The sequence below is a fragment of the Engystomops pustulosus genome, chromosome 1, assembly GCF_040894005.1.
Source record: "Engystomops pustulosus chromosome 1, aEngPut4.maternal, whole genome shotgun sequence".
In the NCBI taxonomy this organism is placed as follows: Eukaryota; Metazoa; Chordata; class Amphibia; order Anura; family Leptodactylidae; genus Engystomops; species Engystomops pustulosus.
Window position 1 is genome coordinate 238,518,167 of NC_092411.1, and position 19,159 is coordinate 238,537,325.

The 19,159-nt window shown below is 38.8% G+C and overlaps 1 protein-coding gene across 1 annotated transcript in view; it reads left to right on the forward strand.

Moving 5' to 3' along the window:
* FREM3 (FRAS1 related extracellular matrix 3) overlaps positions 1 to 19,159 on the forward strand; it is a 56,770-nt gene that overhangs the window by 23,549 nt on the left and 14,062 nt on the right. The window contains exons 3-12 of the mRNA XM_072122004.1: positions 7,976 to 8,122; positions 11,201 to 11,431; positions 11,638 to 11,763; positions 11,952 to 12,203; positions 14,226 to 14,375; positions 14,700 to 14,909; positions 15,331 to 15,528; positions 15,630 to 15,794; positions 17,174 to 17,356; positions 17,842 to 17,972. Of these exons, the coding sequence (XP_071978105.1) occupies positions 7,976 to 8,122; positions 11,201 to 11,431; positions 11,638 to 11,763; positions 11,952 to 12,203; positions 14,226 to 14,375; positions 14,700 to 14,909; positions 15,331 to 15,528; positions 15,630 to 15,794; positions 17,174 to 17,356; positions 17,842 to 17,972 (1,793 nt within the window). The remainder of the gene's footprint in view (positions 1 to 7,975; positions 8,123 to 11,200; positions 11,432 to 11,637; positions 11,764 to 11,951; positions 12,204 to 14,225; positions 14,376 to 14,699; positions 14,910 to 15,330; positions 15,529 to 15,629; positions 15,795 to 17,173; positions 17,357 to 17,841; positions 17,973 to 19,159) is intronic.

The following is a 19,159-nucleotide window of genomic DNA, read 5'->3' on the forward strand; positions in this document are numbered from 1 at the left end:
AGACAATTTATAGCAAAGCCTTTAGAACCAGTCTCTGTCATTTGTGTTTTGGGATGTCAGACATACCTAAAGAAAAGGTTACCTACCGTATTTTCCGGACTATAAGGCGCACATAAAAGCCTTGGATTTCCTTGGAAATCCAAAGTGCGCCTTATAGTCCGGTGCGCCCTATATGAGGGCAGCGGACCCTACTTACATAGGTCCCCGCTACCGGAGACAGCAGATCTCCAGCGGGAACTGCAGACCACACGGCACGAACAACTTCTGCCGCGTCGGTCTGCAGTTCCCGCTGGAGATCTGCTGTCTCCGGTAGCGGGGACCTATGTAAGTATGGTCCGCTGCCATCCTCCACCTTCCCCGCTCACCTTCCCCACGTTCCGCGTCTCGGCGTCACGTCTCGTCCCGTCGGGTCTCCGCTCCGCCAAAGGACCTCCGCCCCCAGACTAATGCGCCTTATATTCCGGTGCGCCTAATGGCCCGGAAAATACGGTATATATTTTGAAATTTAAGCTTCACATGCATGTAAATGGTAAATGGTAGAAGGAGGTGAGTAATGTACCCATGCACTTCTATGGTGCACTATTTTATATCCTTGTACATTTTGGAAGCTATAAAATTTCCATATGGCCATATGGATAAAGTCGCAACCACTGAAACCAAGCAAGAAATGGTTGATTCTGATTCTATATGTATGATAAATTAGACTTGACATAGTTTACAGTATAATTCCTCTATACATTTTATTTCATTTGTATAAATAAATGTTGGAAGGTTTACTTTTCTAGTCACCTCTTTATTTTTGTATCAGTGTGACTAAGTATGTGGAGTATAGAAAGGGCTAATCGCTGCTGTGTGTGTACTCCTCTGTCTCATATGTAATCCCAATGTCAGTCAGGATTTGTAATCTTGTCAGGAGCAACAAAAATGTGATTTTAGAACTATCTGTGCCCATAATCTGCTAGAAAGGAATGACAAGTAAATTGTAGGGGGGCAAGTCACTTTATATGTTAAAGCTTTATTATGTCAGGAGGAAAATATGGTATATCTTGTTTGGAAGAACCTATAAATGTTTTATTAGTTAAGACATTATTAGATAATGAAGTTTGCTCAGATTGGGTATTGATGACATATCAATAGGATATGTCATTAATAGATTATAGAATTTCATATTGGGTCATAAACTATAGATAGAGCTCCTACATATCATCTCTAGGTTGGGGGTTTCCTGATCCCCTTCCTACGCCAGGATGTACATAGAGTTTTCTGTGTATGATTGGCCACCCTGAATTTATGTGTATGGTAGTCTTTACCATGTGTAACTTTATATTTGGCCTGGCCTCAGGAAGGGGGTAGCCAGATTCCATTCTTGGGGTAGGTCGGAGAGGTGGGACATGTATTTACACCATGGATTTGTCATAAATACAGGCAGTCCCCGGGTTACATTCAAGATAGGGTCTGTAGGTTTGTTCTTAAGTTGAATTTGTATGTAAGTCAGAACTGTATATTTTATCATTGTAATCCCAGCCAGAACTTTTTTGGTCTCTGTGACAATTGGATTTTAAAAATGTTGGGTTGTCATAAGAATCAATATTAACAGCAAAGCTTCATTACATACACATTTGATAACTGTTACAGCTAATCATTGTAGCCTAGGACTAAAGTACAATAAATTACCAATATCCAAAGGTCCGTTTGTAACTAGGGGTCGTATGTAAGTCGAGTGTTCTTAAGTAGAGGACCGCCTGTATCCAATCTTGGAAAACCCATTTAGCACAGATAATATTTTATTGTAAAGACTGACACAATTATTATGTATGGTAGGTAGAAGGCTCAGCAATCGATTTGCTTAAACAGGAGCTGTATATCTTACCTCTTATCTGCTCTGAGACACCAATGTAGTTGAGACTTCACTTACCAACCCCAAATGTGATGCATCATGGCTCAGAATTTTTTAAACATTTAATTGTTGATTAATTTTCTTCTTTTCTTTACCCCCTGATATCTTCTCACATTCCATATACATGCTAAGATGGCTAATGTGAAATAGATCTATAAAAAGTATAAGACACATGATAACAAAAAATGTAGCTTTGCTACAATCTAGTATTTAGTAAATTATTTCCGGACATTGTGCATAGTTGATATTTGTATATCCTGGCAATGCTCAACTAGAATCACAAATCATGGCCCTGTGAAAACTCCCAGCATGGCGTTCTTAACTCTGTTAAAGCGACCTGACGAACTGGAGAACTTGAGACTTAAGAGACCTTTGTTTTCTGTGGGTTTGATGACATTCCTATAAGTGAGATACAAAGATCATGGCTTTGTGTCAGCAGGCAGACTGGCTGTCTGGAGGTAAAAATTTTTTGGTGTTAAATTATTTCGATCATCCATTTTCTTTTGAAAATAAATCCTCTGTGAGGATATGTTTAAGTCTCTTCCATGTAACACCCAGAGAAAATCAGTCAATGAATATATCAGATATCAAAAACATATGAGCAGCGATGGTTGACATTTTCTAATAAAGGATGACAATCTAATGATGCGTTACACTTGAAATATTCAGTATTGTGGTGAATGGTATAACAATTATGACCGCATTGAGAGGAATATTCTGGTATGTCAAATATCTTAAACATGTTGTTTCGTATAAAAAAAAATCTCAAAGCCATAATGGAATCAGCATTAAAAAGTTTACAGAACAGGTTTTTCTTTTGGGAACCAAACTTAGCTTTGGCTAAAGTAAAATATGAAAGTACTGGAGCTGAGCGATCATGGGGAGAATTTCAGAATAGATGTGCAGCAGGTTTGTGCACTTGTTGAAGGGTGGTATCTGGTAGCTGTTCTATACACACAAGAAATAAGTTTGTTATAACCAAGGAAATATTTTAAATGTCGTGACAAGCAGACACATTGAAACCTGACTGAACTCAAATTAGAAAAAGCTGTCTGGGTCCAGGTTGGACCCCAAGCAGTAACAGCTGTGTTCTGTGCTAGCATTGGCTGTGGGTTTTAACAGTAGACAAAGTCGGCAGTGGCATTTAGCTTGCCCGTGAGCGAACGTGTGCTGGCACTAATCTGCCAGCGCCACCATTTTAGGGAGCAGTCGTTACTCCCGATGTTGTCAGGTAAGTGCCAGGGTGCTCGACCACAGGTAATTTAAATGCTGCTGGTGAATATGCCAGAACGCCCACAATGGGGCCAGATTATGAAGTTCTTTGTGACTCGGCTCAACAATAGTTGCAACAAAAATTCATGGCTACCTCTGCCATAAGATGCCAACTGCTTCTCAGTACCATCTCATACAAAATGTATGCAAAATGTTGACATGTTTTTTGTACATTTAACTTAAAAACATTGTACAAGATGGGTTAATATTCTATTTTTTCTATAAAGAGGAAACCAAATCACAGAATTAGCAACACATCCAATAAGAAACCCATGTTTAGTCAATTCCCATATATCAATTATTCCCTTATTCATTTCTAAACATGTTAACATGAATTATATTGATGGTCAAAAGTTTCCACAGTGAAAACTTTACTTTGTATTGTAAACTCATGTCATTATATAGTCACGTCATTACACAATCACACACAGTGATATTATCAAACAGTCCTGTCAATTCCCAATACACAATCATCACACAACCATGCCATTACACATTACACAGTACAAAGTGGCTGCATGTTTAATATAGCTAATGGGTAAACAGCCAGGAACTGCACACGGCCACTCGCTCCACCTTCACACCACCTCCGCACTACCACCAGCTGGCATTGAGGGGGATAGAGTGGGCCATGACGGGACGTCAAACGCTGGCGCACTAGTTACAGCCACCACCCGTTCCTGCAGCAGTTTATAGTACAATTCTCACATATAATTGTCCAGCTACATGGTCAAGCTCCAGATATACAAAGAGACCAGAGCCTTATGGCATATCCAGTGGGGCCAAAGGTGAAAGGGGAACATTAAGCGCATCATGTGTTTCTAATGTCAGTAATACATTTTAAAATAAAAAAATAAATATATACTGACACATGATAGATTTTGCTATACAGTATACTGTACACAGTAATGTGTAAAGAAAAAAGCACATGTTATGAGTATACTGAGAATAAAACTTTATTGACTTCAACATAAGTAAACAAATGACAGATTATAACAGCATATAAAGCTTGTAATAAGTAGATATATGACAATATATGTAAAGTAATTCACCACTGGTGAAATTGTTTTCCCTAGAACTAATATGTCACATATCGAAGTAATTATTTGGAAAAGGAATTACGTTCCCGTCACTCCCATCAATCCATTACACTTGGCTGAAAACTCATTAGTATTTCAAAACGATTCCGTGCCCCCATCCAACTGAAGTGAAGTTTAAGAAGATTATTCTACTGCCGGCCACCCAGTGTATCTACACAGACGTAATTAGGCAAACACACAATTAGTAGTAAAGAGTCATTGTGATTCTTCGGTTCCAAGGTGAAGGAATAAGCTTCTGCACATTGTTAAAAAAAAAAGAAAATAATAATTCCCATGTGAATTCTCCCCCAGTTTTTCTCACAGACTCTTTCATATTGAAATACAATGATGGTGTCACGGCAGTGACAATTCCAATTTTATAGCATAACTAGGCACATTTGCCATTGATCATTCTTGCACTGGCAATTATTGAAGAGAGTAAAAGTAGTCATAGAAACCATGTTTACGAATAAAGCAATTAACTTTTTTTTTTTTATAAAATCTTGAAAACGAAGTCCTAAGAAGTATATAATCACACCCATGTCATCCGGCATAAAAAAATGGAAAATTTCAGTTATTTTACAAAATCGGTGTTCTTGCTTTTTCCACATGCAAAGCTACTGAAATGTGGGCATCCTTCTGTGAAAATGTATGACTACCACTCCATTCTTCTATAGACCCCAAGATTTACATAGAACCATCTTGAGGGTCAGATGCTTATTACAGCTCCTATTACAAAGTAGACTGAGGAATCAATCTTTTGATCGATAGAACATCTAGTAGAGGTATCTAGGCAATCATACCTCTATCCCCTTTATCAGTGATGGCAAACCTTTTGGAGACCGAGTGCCCAAACTACAACAAAGACCCGCTTATTTATCGCAAAGTGCCAACACAGAAATGTAATTAGTGATTTATACTCCCTTCTCTGTCACAGTTTTCATTGATACCAGCACCTGAGGACACCAATAAAGCAGAAAATAGTCCCAGGTAGAACTGTCACTTTAAAGTAGTTCTGTGCACAGCAAGTCCTGGGCTGTCTGGGACTGCAGGAAGATACCTGGAGTCATCTCTGGTGATGGCCCGGGTGCCCACAGAAAGGACTCTGAGTGCCACCTCTGGCACCAGTGCCATAGGTTAGCCATCACTGCCCTATATCAACCACAGTGTTTGAGTTCTGTGCATGATAAATGCATACTGTATCTAATCATGTTCCCAATTTCTAATACATATTGCTCCGGAAAGACCATGAGGATTGAGTCCCTCGGACCTAAAGAGCTTTCAGCACCCCTATTAACTGTAACATCTTGGTGGAGTATCCTTCATTAATCTTTCCTTGTATACCTGTCAACTACCCTAAGACATCCTCCAAACCTACAAGACCATGCTTGCTGCTTGTTTAATTTAGAATTGTGCTGAAATTTGGTTGAACTACAAGAGGTGAAAAGCATATTGGGTTGTGACATAGCCTCTAATACTAAGAACACTTCCAAAGATCCTGTTTTCAGTGTCATTAATACAATACAATACATCACTCAAGAGGTAAGCTATCATCAGTCAGCTCTAGCATGGGTGGCCTCTGGTGAAGTGCTCTGTAGACATGCTATAGACTCAGGGAGCTGGCTGTAAGAAAATAAGTCTTTCTATTAGGTTGGTTGACTTATAAATAGGTTTGTTTTACTGCAGGAGGAATCCCAAATATGTTTGCTGACACTATGCATGTACATGATATAGTCATCTATAAATGTTTACAGCTGACAGACATAACTTGATAGGATTATTTGGCTGGGTGGTATTTTTACAGGATTTTCCCTCAAAAATACCATCTCATACCAAAGCATGAAAATCTAAACAGTGGAAATCTTGAAACTTGGCCCCCAGAAATGAGCTGGTCTTCAAAAACCAGTACAGTTCTGTAACCTCACATTCTCTGATTATGTCATAATAGGCTTTGTAAATTATAATATATGAGTTTTATAAGCTGCTACTCCATACATATACTCCATACTCCATATACTCCATACTCCATATATAATAACAGCACTGTGCTGGTGCTTTATACGTTTTTCAGACATATCTCTCATGTTTCCCAGTGATCTGGCATCTAGTACAAAATTCTGTTTTTGGATTTATGCAAATGAGCTTTCTTCTTTCTATGCAACTCAGTGGCACCAAGCGTTAACTCTTACACAATGATTAACATCTACTGTTGAGTGGAACCATTCAAATTCTGGCTCCACAAGTTCGGCCGAAGCTACTGGCAGAATTTAAAAGAATGGATCCACTCATCTTCAGTTAAAACCCGCAATCACGTGTGTGTACCCTTTAAATACCATTGTTATTGTAATGTCATCCTGCAGGTGACGTGCATTTGATGGGTTAACACCTTTGATTGGTTCCAGCACCAAACCAGTACCTGAACTTGTGGCTGAAATCCAGGTTCAGTGACCCAAATCCACAATGTTTGGCATGGAACTGAAGAATGCTGTTTGGGTACTAGAAACTCTAGTAACAAATTATTAAGAAATAATTTTTGGGAGTGGCAACAATCCCGATGTGCCAAGTGTCTCATATGTAGTAAAATAAAAATAGAATATGTCAGATCTCTGGGTAACAGAAATGGTAAGCATGGAAAATGTATAAGTTGCTCTTAAAGTAGAAATCACCAACACTGCTGTTTCCAGTACATCTTAGACCTTATTCATAGAGGCATATTCCTCTTAATGAATTGCATGCATCACCAGTAATACATCAGACAGTTATCTGGACTTCTGTCCGGGAGACGGTTCCTACGTGGACTATGGGCTATACACTGCTGGTGCTCAGCTCTCAATACAAGTGGTACAATCAAATGAAAAGTGAACGATGGAGCGGCACTCACCAAATGCATTTTCACAAGCTCTATTTGCAGAACAGCAATAGGGACATGTAGCAGACCGCGACAGGCAACGGGCCATTTCACGCCAAACAGGCTCTTTCTCTAGTCTACCGGCTGGGCTACAGTAAGCGCCTGTTTGGCGGTCTGCTACATTTCCGTATTGCTGTTCTGCAAATAAAGCTTGTGAAAATGCATTTGGTGAGTGTCGCTCCATCATTCACCTTTTGTTTGATGGCATTCATGATATTAATATGAAATACATTTCAAAAGATAACTAGCAGCCTTCAAGACTTAAATCTGCCAAAATGGAAGATTTATCATTGTATGTCCATCAGTTTTGTAACAAAAAATTTTGGGAAGCATGCTTCAAGTTTAAATTTTTGGATTTATAATAAAGTAGATGCTCCGTCTCGCCGCCCTTGCACCAATCTATGCCAGCAGGGGGCTGGAGTCATCTTATTACAGTCTTTCACACCTTTTATCCCCTCTTTTGAGAAGTGCTGAGTGTGTGAAAACTCTTCATTTGAGCAAAGAGAGGAGAAAATTACACAAACCATTGGTTTCCAGTTTTTTTTTACTCTAAAGGGAGATATGGCTCATTTGTGAAACAATTACAAAGTCGGACATGACGATGCCAGAAACTGGTTGTGAACCGTACTAATAAATCTGTCACACACTGTCTAGGGTTTTGCACTGTTCTGGAGATTAATACTATAAATTACATATCCATTATGATTTTCTGCAAATAGTTTACTACAGGAAAATTAGTTACTTCACTGAAGTGTACATTTCTTTCCCAACTATTAAGGTCGAGTTAATCAATTTTTACCTTATTTTCTTTCATTTTAGGTGGCAATAAATTAAGTAGTCAGCTATTTCGTCTGAACTGGGCCTGGATTTCCTTGGAGAGAAATGAATATACTATAGATGAAGATGCCAAGTTCTTAGAAGTGACCCTAAAGCGTAGGGGATATCTTGGTGAAACTTCATTTGTCAGTAAGTATCTGCATTACATTAGAACATCATTTTCCATATACTATTCTCAAAGGACATCTACCACCAGGGTTAAAGAGGTTGTCTCGGACTTTCAAAAAAATAAAGGTGGCTGGGAGGGGGCTGCTTAAAAAATAAACATGTGCTTACCTCCCGGTGCCATCCAGGTGTCCCATGCTTCTATCGTTTCAGTCCGTGCCCCATGCAAACAAACATGGCCGCGGAAGCAGATCTGCATTCAGCTTCCAGACGGCCCATCCCTATTGACAACATTGTATTTGTGGGACGGATGGGTGTCCAGTTCAGCCAGAAGCTGAATGCTGTGCTGCTTCCACGGGCATGTTTATTTACATGAGGCAGAGACTTGAGCGATAGCAGTGCGGGACACCCCGAGGGCGCCGGGAGGTAAGTACATGTTTACTTTTTTTAAGCAGCCAACTCCCAGCTTAGTTTTTTTGGAAAATCTTGGAAACCCCTACAAAGGATTGTAAACCAAGCACACTGACATACTGGTGTGTGCCCCCTCTAGCCTGATCTGCTCTTCTTCTAGCTTCTTATGCCCTGTTTTTACAAAAACGGCTTTTCAAAGTTATGCAAATGAGCCTGAGGGTCTCCAGGATCTATAGGTGTTAATGGAGCCTGAAACTCATTTGCACAATTTTTAAAGCCTTTTTTTTCTGAAAAACCAGGGCATAAGAAGCTAAATGAATTCCGGATCCTACCAGAGGGGGCACACACCAGTATGTTAGAGTATTTGGTTTACAATCGTTCATCCTGGTGGTAGATGTGCTTTAAAGTCTCCAGTAAAAAATATCCAGTAAAACCCAGAGGAACTAATTTGATTTCTACTGGAAACTTTTTCTCAGATTTTTTTTATTACAGGATGATGTCCTTTCTTTGGGTAGAACCTATTATAATTGATACTACTTTAGGCCAAGAGCACAGGACTGAATCACTGCAAAATGTCAGCCATTCAGGAAAATTGCTGAAAAAATGGGTTGCGAAGGCTGATTTCAGCACAATTTGAAGTAACAATTAACATGTTGACCATCCCAAGCCTATTGCATAAATCATTTTGTGCTGCATATTTGTAGGCAGCATGTGGATGGGATTTGTATAAATTCTTCCACTATGCTGTGACTTTGAATCAAGGCAGGTTGGTCGCTGGGGATACTGCTGCATCTAACCATAAACGATTAGGTGTCCTAGGTCTTGTAATAAATTTTTCCTAAAAGTCAAAATTGATTTTTACAACTGGATGAAAACCACAACTTAAATTATTTGTGCCAAACTTTAACTTTTTACAAGATTTCCATAACTTGTAAAAACCAACTAAAAGATACATAATCTGCAGTGTTGAATTCTTTGATTCTTTCCAGAACATTCAAAGTAACTGATAAGACAAGACAAGAAAATGATCTGTCCTTTGTGTATTTATGTCTATCAAATCTCCAATATCATTAAAAATCTGTCACCTGAATATGATCCTCTACATTAGTGAAATATACCACAGGAAACACGGTCCTGTTAGCTCTAAGGCCACAGAAAGTTTACAAAGTGACTACAAGTGGGCCCCTACTTAAAGGGAACCTGTCACCAGGAGACCCATTTTTAGCACTCCCCCAGTCCGCACAAAGCATAGTACATACTCTGCCAAAGTGTTTTTGTATTAAAAATTGGTTTTACAGAAAAAAAGATATGTTATATTGTACCTTTCATTAGCATGTGCTGTGTGACTAGGCACTTGTCCACTGGGAGTGGCTGGAAAGGAGCAGTTTCCCCCAACCCTTGGGAAACAGCTTCTCCATGTGACCTTTTCAAATATATGAAACCACCCATCACTTGGCCTAGCGACGCCCCCTGCTCCTCTACAGCCAATCCCGAGTGTGGGGAGTTTTTCATATATTTAAAAAGGTCACATGGAGAAGCTGTTTCCCAAGGTGGGGAAACTGCTCCTTTCCAACCACTCCTAGTGGAGTGATCATATTAAGAAAACCCAACTTACAGTTACCTAGTTAAAGAAGGTCCTCTCTGACCCCTGTAACCTCTGGTGAATCTCTCTGAATGCTTTACTATAGTCCCAGACTGCAATGATCAGCTGTAAGGTGTCTGTAATGAAGTTTTATTGATAATCCTTGGCCGCATTACAGCTAAAAATTTTGAAAATACAAATGTCACTGGAGAAATTTGGTCTGGAGCTATAATAATAAAATATACAGTTCCGACTCACATACATATTAATATTAGAAGTAAAAGTGCAAGAATATGAAAATATCTGCAAAGTATTATACTGTTTTGTAGATATAATTTTCAGTTCCATAGAATTTTCATTGAGAGCTGACCAAGATACTCCCAAGTCCATGTCGTCACATGGTGGGTGCAGGAAGGCTTGTTACTAACTTCTGTGGACCCTTTTATAATGTGCACATTACATACCCATATTGGTTACTTTTGTAAGGTTAGAGCTCTTGCTAATGAATGTGATTTTGGGATGTGTGCTCACCTGTTCTTTTAGCAGATAGCACAAGTCCCCATTTACTTCTATGGGCACATGTGCATTACCATGGTTTCCATGACTCAGTGCATAAGCCAACTGCCCGAGGGGCAAAACTCAGAGCAGGTCCTATTCTGGCGCACAAGTTTGCGGCTCGTTGGCTCAACCGTTATCAACCAAGGGGCCATTGTTTATGGCCTGAGTAATGCAGATGTCATGTGTACGTAGGAGTACCCTTAAGGTGGCAGCATTTTTTTTTATAGAAAAAATCATATACTTACCTGCCTTAAGTTTTCTTTAATATATGTTTTTTATGTTAACCTACTGTTGGCCAAGGGTTTACACTGAGTTGTATACAATCTTGTGGACAGCTGCTGTAGACCAATAGTCAAAATCAATAAGTAGTGCTACAAAATATCTCATCAGCACAATGCTAATAAACTGGAATATAAGGATCTTGTATAACCCCCCTTAAGCTTGTTTTACGAATCCTCTGGTCAGGCCACACAGACGGTTCTTACTTGTTTTTCATCCATTGTTTCTTTGAAGGGACAACTCTTTACTGTGTGTGCCTTTATCTCATTAAGGTATTAGTACCAAGGATGGAGCAGCAATCACAGATAAAGACTTTAAAGGAAAGACACAGAAGCAAGTCCAGTTCAATCCAGGTCAAACAACAGCTACATGGAAAGTCAGGATTATGGCTGATGATGAATATGAGGAATCAGAGACTTTCCAGATCATTCTATCGGAGCCTGTTATGGCAGCACTGGAATTCCCCAATGAGGCAGTTGTTGAGATTGTGGATCCTGGTGATGGTATGTATGCCAATAAGATGAATATGAAGGATTGAGTAACATTCCAATATAGAACTTAATTGATAGCAATCAGCCTAATGTTATGACCCCAAATAATGTAGATGCAATAAGTTAGCTGCAGGTTTAGTATAAATATTACAGAAAGACTTGAATATGGTAGTGCTATAAAAACAATTTGACCAACTTAATGTATTGCTTTTCCTTAGAACCTACGGTATACATCTCACAGCCAGAGTATAAAATTGAAGAAGACATTGGAGAACTACTGATCCCTGTAAGACGTTCAGGAGATGCAAGTCAAGAACTTATGGTGGTCTGTTCAACAAATCAAGGTATGTAAATTAAAAAAGAATTCTGGAACCTTCTTCCATGTAACTACTATAATGCTCACAGTAAAATGTAAATTATATCTACATCATATGTACATTATATTGTTCATACCATACAAGCATACTATATATACCACAAAGAGGTATATATATTGACAACCTCTTTACCAAGTTATCTTTCTCACACATAGGCACAGCTACAGGCACTGTCCCATCATCAGTTTTATCGTATTCTGATTACATCACACGTCCAGAAGACCACACCAGTATTATTCGATTTGACAAAGATGAAACAGAAAAAACTTGTCGCATCATCATAATTGACGACTCTCTATACGAAGAAGATGAGGTTTTCAATGTCACCCTTAGTATGCCAATGGGTGGACGAATAGGCAATGAATTTTCCAGTTCTAAAGTGGTTATCCTGGCAGATACAGATGACGGTAAGCAAAATCTGGCAGATTGACATTATATATATATATATATATATATATATATATATATATATATATATATATCTTGTGTGTATGGATTAGAAACACATACAATATGTGTGAGATCAGGGAGGTAAGTACAGTATAAGCTGTTTTTATCCCATTTGCAACTCATTGTCAGTAATTTTATATGGGATGAAAAAAAAAATTTATTTCTAACATTATTCTGCACTTTTGTAATAGGAAACTCCAATGAAATCTTTGGAGATCTTTTTTGTATTGTATTTATGGTTTAAAGTGTTATAGGTCAAAGTACAAAATGTCCCACCCATATTGCATTCAGTCCATATGGATGTAATGACTGAATAGTTTTCTTCAAACTGCCAATTATATGGTGGAAGAAGCAGACTAGTGTCATTGTTCAACTATTGTATATTTTGGCTATCTAGAACCTAGTGTTTTACATATCCTTTAAGGCAGCTCAAGGAGCACCTGGGCATGGGAACATGATCTCATGAATTGTTTCTCTAATCATAAATTTCCTGCTCATGCTGTATCCTATGCACACAATCAATGTACAAAGACTTGAAGGGCAGGAAAAAAAGAAAAGGTTTACTTCCCTTGTAGACACACAACAAAGGTAAGCTTTCTTAGGCCGCTTTCACAGGCTCCTTTGAGGATTAGTGTAAATGGCCCTTTTTCAGAAACAACAAGGTAAAATGAGAACATGGGTAGATGGCTGATATCACTAAGGCAGACAGATTAATAAATTGGAAAGGGGTAACGGCATCTTCCCTATACTAGAAGTATTTGTTATTTAGTTATTTAGTTAGAAAATCAGTAAAATAAGTAAATTAATAAGACAAGAACAACTTGCCTAATACATTTACAAGTATAAAAAAATATTCAAAATTGTAATTTATTGGGGCTAAATAATGAAAACTAGCAAAAGGTAAAATAAAATAGTTGCCCATAACCCATTAACAGTTCTCGATTATTAAGACTTTATTGAGAAAAAAAAGCAGCAACATGATTGGCTGCTGCTTTATTAATATTTTAGACTCAATTTTATTTTAATGACATAATAATCTTTACTAATGTAAGAAGTACTTGAAAACATCAAAATGTTTTAGTTCAATTGCTCCCCTTATAGGTAACTACTAACTAAAAAGCTTGAAGTCAAAATTACTTAGGAAGCATCACCTTATTAACTGTATAAACTAATCCTTACACCGTGAAGCGATCCTTTTATCCTTTGGAGGTGTTTAGATAAGTAAGAGTTTGAGTGCTGAGAGGAAGACTTGGGCAAAAGAGAACATAGTGCAAATAGATAAGTGTTCTCCCGGAATGAATAGAGACTGGGGGCACTAGTTGGTGGTCTGCAATTTCCTTATCTTTGTGCCAAAAAATTATGAACAATTTTAGTCTTACTGGATAGGGCCGTAACATCCAACTCTCTTTCAGTTACTCCAAGGTTTTTTTTTTTATTTCAAATAATGTAAATAAGATTAAAATGACTCAACTTAAGTACAAAGATGTGTGTATGGTAAACCAGAGAAAATGATGCATGTTTTATCATTCTGTGTGCTGCTCTATGCTTTGGCATCCAAAGTCAAGCACAAGATTAACTCATTTGGAAGTGTCTGGAACTATTGCTTGACATTAGGGCCAATTGCATATCTGATGACTCAATAATATATGAGCCCTACATGAGTATCCTTTGTGTTGTCATCAACTCAGTTAGTGTCAAGGAAGCCAAGTCTAACACATTGTAAACTTTTCTGATTTTGGCTGGACAGTACCAACACAATGGGAATTTCTTACTCCAAAAAGGGTCATGACTTGAAAAAATTGAAAGGCATCATTGGATTTAGACAGGGATGGTCTAAACAGTATTCATTAAGTATAAAATTTTCTAGAAGATTCAGACAGATTTATGAAACTAAGAGAGAATCTCTTTGTACCGCATTGCAAACAATTACAACACTGGTTGCTGTAGCAATATAATTAATACATTATTCTTGACCTTAGAGCCGGCCTTCTATTTTGCTGACATGGATTACATTGTTGATGAAAGTGCTGGGTATGTTGAGGTCCGAGTATGGAGAACAGGAACAGATCTCTCCAAAGCGGCAACAGTCACTGTACGCTCCCGGAAAACAGAGCCATTGTCTGCAGATGGTAAGATGTATAAAAAATTTTCTTGTTAGAAGTTTACAAAGTTAGGTTGCATGTTTGAGAAGGCTTGCGGGTAAAAGATAATGTGTAACTAGAACTGCATTTCCTAAAACAAATTTATTAATAGCCCCTTGCGTGCAGAGACATTTGCTTTTATGACATGGTAGTCAAAGATGAAGACTGTCAGAAATATAGTGTAATCCTGTACAATGGGCTACAAAGAATTGTAGAAAATAAGTTTAATTTACGGTATATTCCAATGATTAAGATGGTGTTATATGGACTGGACTTGTGTTTTTAATGAGCTATGTTTCTTTTATCATACAGCTGGAACAGATTATGTTGGCATTAGTAGAAATCTTGACTTTGCCCCTGGTGTAAACATGCAAAGCTTCCGAGTGACCATCCTCGACGACTTAGGACAACCTTCTTTAGAAGGTCTTGAGAAGTTTGAACTAGTTCTTCGTATGCCTGTGAATGCTGTACTTGGTGAGCCGAGCAAAACCACCGTCACAATCAATGACACCATCTCTGATTGTAAGTTTTATGCCATTAAATACTCTATTCTGTAAAGCTGTCCATACCAATTAAATGTGTACTGACTAAACCCACTAATTGCATAGAGCTAATCAGACAATGCCATATGCATGAAGTCCTACAGAAAATCTTCCACTGGTACATTGTAGGGAGATAAAGACCAGACAGTTGGATGGCAAGTACCCAATTATTTTACTTTGAGAAGAAATTCTTCTTGCAGTCATTGTTCAGACATTGATATTCTTCTGCAGCTATTCAGCAGTCATGTGAACCTCATGTGTATGGGGAGTTGAATGAGATGACATTGCATACATAACAGTAAATGTAATATATTGTACATTATTGTTGAATTTCTTACATTGTATCGCAATTTTTGTAGACTTTAGAAGGCAGTAATTTTCTAACAATGTACAACTTGCAGTGCCCAAGGTGCAGTTTAAGGAGCCAATATACATTGTGAATGAGAAGGATAAACAAGTCTCAGCTACCATATACCGGAGTGGTGATGTCAGCCATAAATCTTCAGTACGATGCTATACCCGCCAAGGCTCAGCACAGGTTACCCTGGACTATGAAGAAAGGCCGAATACTGATGAGGCACTGGTAGTTTTTCTCCCAGGTACTTTACAGAACATTTCCATTGTTGTTTTATTAAATTGCACTAAAATTATGTTAAAGCAGCTTCAATTAAACTGCAATCCTAATGGAATCCCTCTTTAGGTGAGATTGAGAAGCCATGTATGGTAACACTAGTCGATGATACAATCTATGAAGAGGAAGAAGAATTCAGGCTGGTTCTTGGGACGCCAAAAAGTGACTCCAAATTTGGAGCTGCCATAGGAGATCTAAAGGAAACACTGATGAAAATAAAGGATGTGGAAGACAGTGAGTTACTCATGTTGGGGGTAATTTATTGAGGGGTAATTATGGGGTCACAACATTTGTGTGTGTCTATTTTTGCTTTTTTTCTGGGTTTTGACCTTGTTTCATTTATCTTAGAATGTGATCTATCAGGCATGTTTGTTTGTTGCAAATTTTCTTTAATCACCTTCAACTTTTGCCTACGCCTGCACGGGACTGGAGTTTATTTGTGCCAAAATTGCACCATTTTACAGTAATTTACTGAACTATTTGCTAGGCAAGTGGAAAAGTGGCAAATTTTGGCACAAATTTGCAAAAATATGGCTAAATACAAGAGAAGTTTGTAAGACAAATGACCTCATTGTATATTCAATTTTCTTAGTACTGCAATTGAAGCACCAAAACAAGAAAAATGTCTACATAGATTTCTAGGAATGCCCCACCCTTTATCGTCATAGGATCAAATAAAATTCAGAGATGTATGCAATGCTAGAGCTGTGGGAGCATTTATTTCTCTGAATCATAGGGATATTTTAACTGAGCTGTTTTTGTTTCAATTTATCAGCATAAAAAATTTCAAAATTTTGTTATCCTTCCAATGGAGACAATGGGGCACATTTACTAAGGGTCCGCACGGCACATTTTCATTGGGTTTCCCGACTATTTCCAATTTGTGCCGCATTTAAGTGGGGTTTTTGGCGCAATCGCGACGACTTGCATGCGACACAAATCGGGGGGCGTGGCTGACAGACAACCCGACTGATTCGGACTAAGCGCGGGATTTACAATTCAAATTGTGTTGCAAGACATGCCCTCACATACACCGGGAAGAAGAAGGTGAACTCTGGCGGACCTCAGCGGGGAAGCGACACATGCAGGAAAATGGACGCACGATCTTGAAGAATCGCGCCGGACTTCATTCTTGTCGAAGAGCGCACCTCAGGGATCGCAACAGAACTGGGTAAGTAAATCTTCCCCATTGTTCTGGTTAGCACATTCTTACTTTTTGATTGTACCAGGATTTTACTTTTTCCCAGTAGTAGAAATATTTTTTTAGTCCACATTCATGAGAAAAAAATAATTCTTCTCCCTGTCCGTCTGTGCAGAGGCATATTGTTAGATATATAATGTGCCTTTTGTTGAGATTTTCATCTGACGACATCTCCAGACCTCATTATATTAGATGAAAATGTGAATAATCAGAAAGGTGCCATTTTATTTCTATAACTTGTAAACATATGAAGCATAATCATGAAGCAAATATGGATTTATCCCCTACAAGACGGGATAAAGTAAAGAATGTTATCTTCATCTGCCTGTGTCAGCATTCACATGCTTTATTTTTGTCTGGTGATTTGATGCATTGATTGATATTCCCTTTTCTGTCATATTTATTTTCACAGAGCCCATTATTAGATTTTCTGAAGTGAAATATAGCGTTAAAGAACCTCAGGTTGTAGGAGAAATTGCTGTTGTCAGGATCCCCATATTACGTGTTGGTGACAGTTCCAAAGTGTCCATTGTCAGAGTTCACACAAAGGATGGCTCAGCCACTTCTGGTGAAGACTACAATCCCTTATCTGAAGGTAAGGCCATATGTAGTAGTCATTATAATAACCAGGCATATGTGTATCATTGATATCTCACCTTGCTATGCATATGTAAATCAATCTGAAGTACTTTGGGGGGTGTTAACATAGCCCCTCCAGGCTCAGGCACCAGGCATTATCTATGCCCCTCCTCCACGCCATTCCAAATACTCTACATGTCTGTTTTTGCAGACATCAATTGTCTTCTTCAGACGCTGTGCCTGCGCAATTCACCGACAGTTGAAGCAACCGGAGCCTTAATGGGACCAAGTTGCAATACCAGACCCAGTCAATACCAAAATTATGAATTTGAGGCTGAAAAATACAGAAAGGCTTAGCTCTTTAGCTCACATGCTTCTTGTGGAGTGTTTATTCATTTACTAAATGAAATAGTTACATTTGAGATTTTTTCAAGCTTACATTTCTTTTTTACAATGAATGAACATCACCTCGTTATCATTGACATCATTTTATTTCCACAGACATTGAGTTTAAAGAAGGGGACACAGAGCATTTTGTTGAATTAGAAATCCTATATGATGGCCAAAGAGAAATGCGTGAAGCATTTACTGTTCATTTAAGACCAGATGATAATATGGTGGCTGAAACCCAGGTAGGAATTGTTTAGGTTTTCTTCTAGAAAAGTAGTTTTTTTGAGAAACATTGCCTAAAGTGAAAATTCTCATGGAATTTATAATGGAAGTTAATTTAACTTAATAATGGCTTAGTTTATTACCTGTCTATTCTTAGGCTATATTCACACTGCCGTTGCCCGCCCGTACCGTACCGTAGCGGGCAACGGCAGTGCACAGGGAGAGGAGGAGGAGATGAGCACAGCTCACCTCCGCCCCTCTCCATAGGAAGTAATGGCGCACGGCGCCGTACTATGGGTAAAGATAGGACAGGTCCTATCTTTTTCCCGGGTACAGAGCGCATCGGCGCCGGCATGCGCGCGATGGAAATCGGGGGACGTGGCCGAGCGAAAACCCGATGGATTCAGAAAAACCGCTGTATTTAAAAAAAAAATTGTGTCGCAAAAATTTCGCTCACCTTCATCCAGGATAGGCCGGTGTATTTCGAGGCATTCCAGTGGACTTCAGCGCAGCAGCGCCACCTGGTGGACGGCGGAGGAACTATCATCATAAATCTCGGCCGGACCCGAATCCCGGCTGGATTCGGGTCTGGAGAACGCGCCGCTGGATCGCGAATGGGCCGGGTAAGTAAATCTGCCCCATTGAGTTTAAATACCCTGTTCCTGCTCCGGGTATCTGCTTTGTGCTGGTACTCTCAGTTTCTGGTGACTTTTTACTACTGGAAATGCTGATGGGTCACTGGACGTGCTTCAGCCAATCCATGGTCTCCTTGGGCTGCGAACTGGAAATGGGAAAAACCCATTTAAACTGGTGCACTTTTTTGTCATTTGTCATTAGACAATCCCTTATTATCCATTAGACCCCTTGAGGCATCTTCACAACATTTAATTATATCTCCACACTCTCCTCATTTCCAAAAGTCTGTTGCCTTGAAGTAACACATGTTTATGCCCTATCCTTTAATCCCCACATCCAGACCTTCAGTACATTCTGACTCCTCCACTTTAACATATCTCGCAACTGATATTTTCTGACTGCAACATTTGGCTCTCTGGTCTTCTAGCTCCAATCAATATGTAACTCTATGGCTAGGCTAATTGATAATTCATTTATCTTATTTGCTTGTCCTCTCTACTCGTTACTCCACTGGTTACCCAACAAGTCGCACAACCAATTTAGTTTAAAATATTACCCATGACTTAAAAAA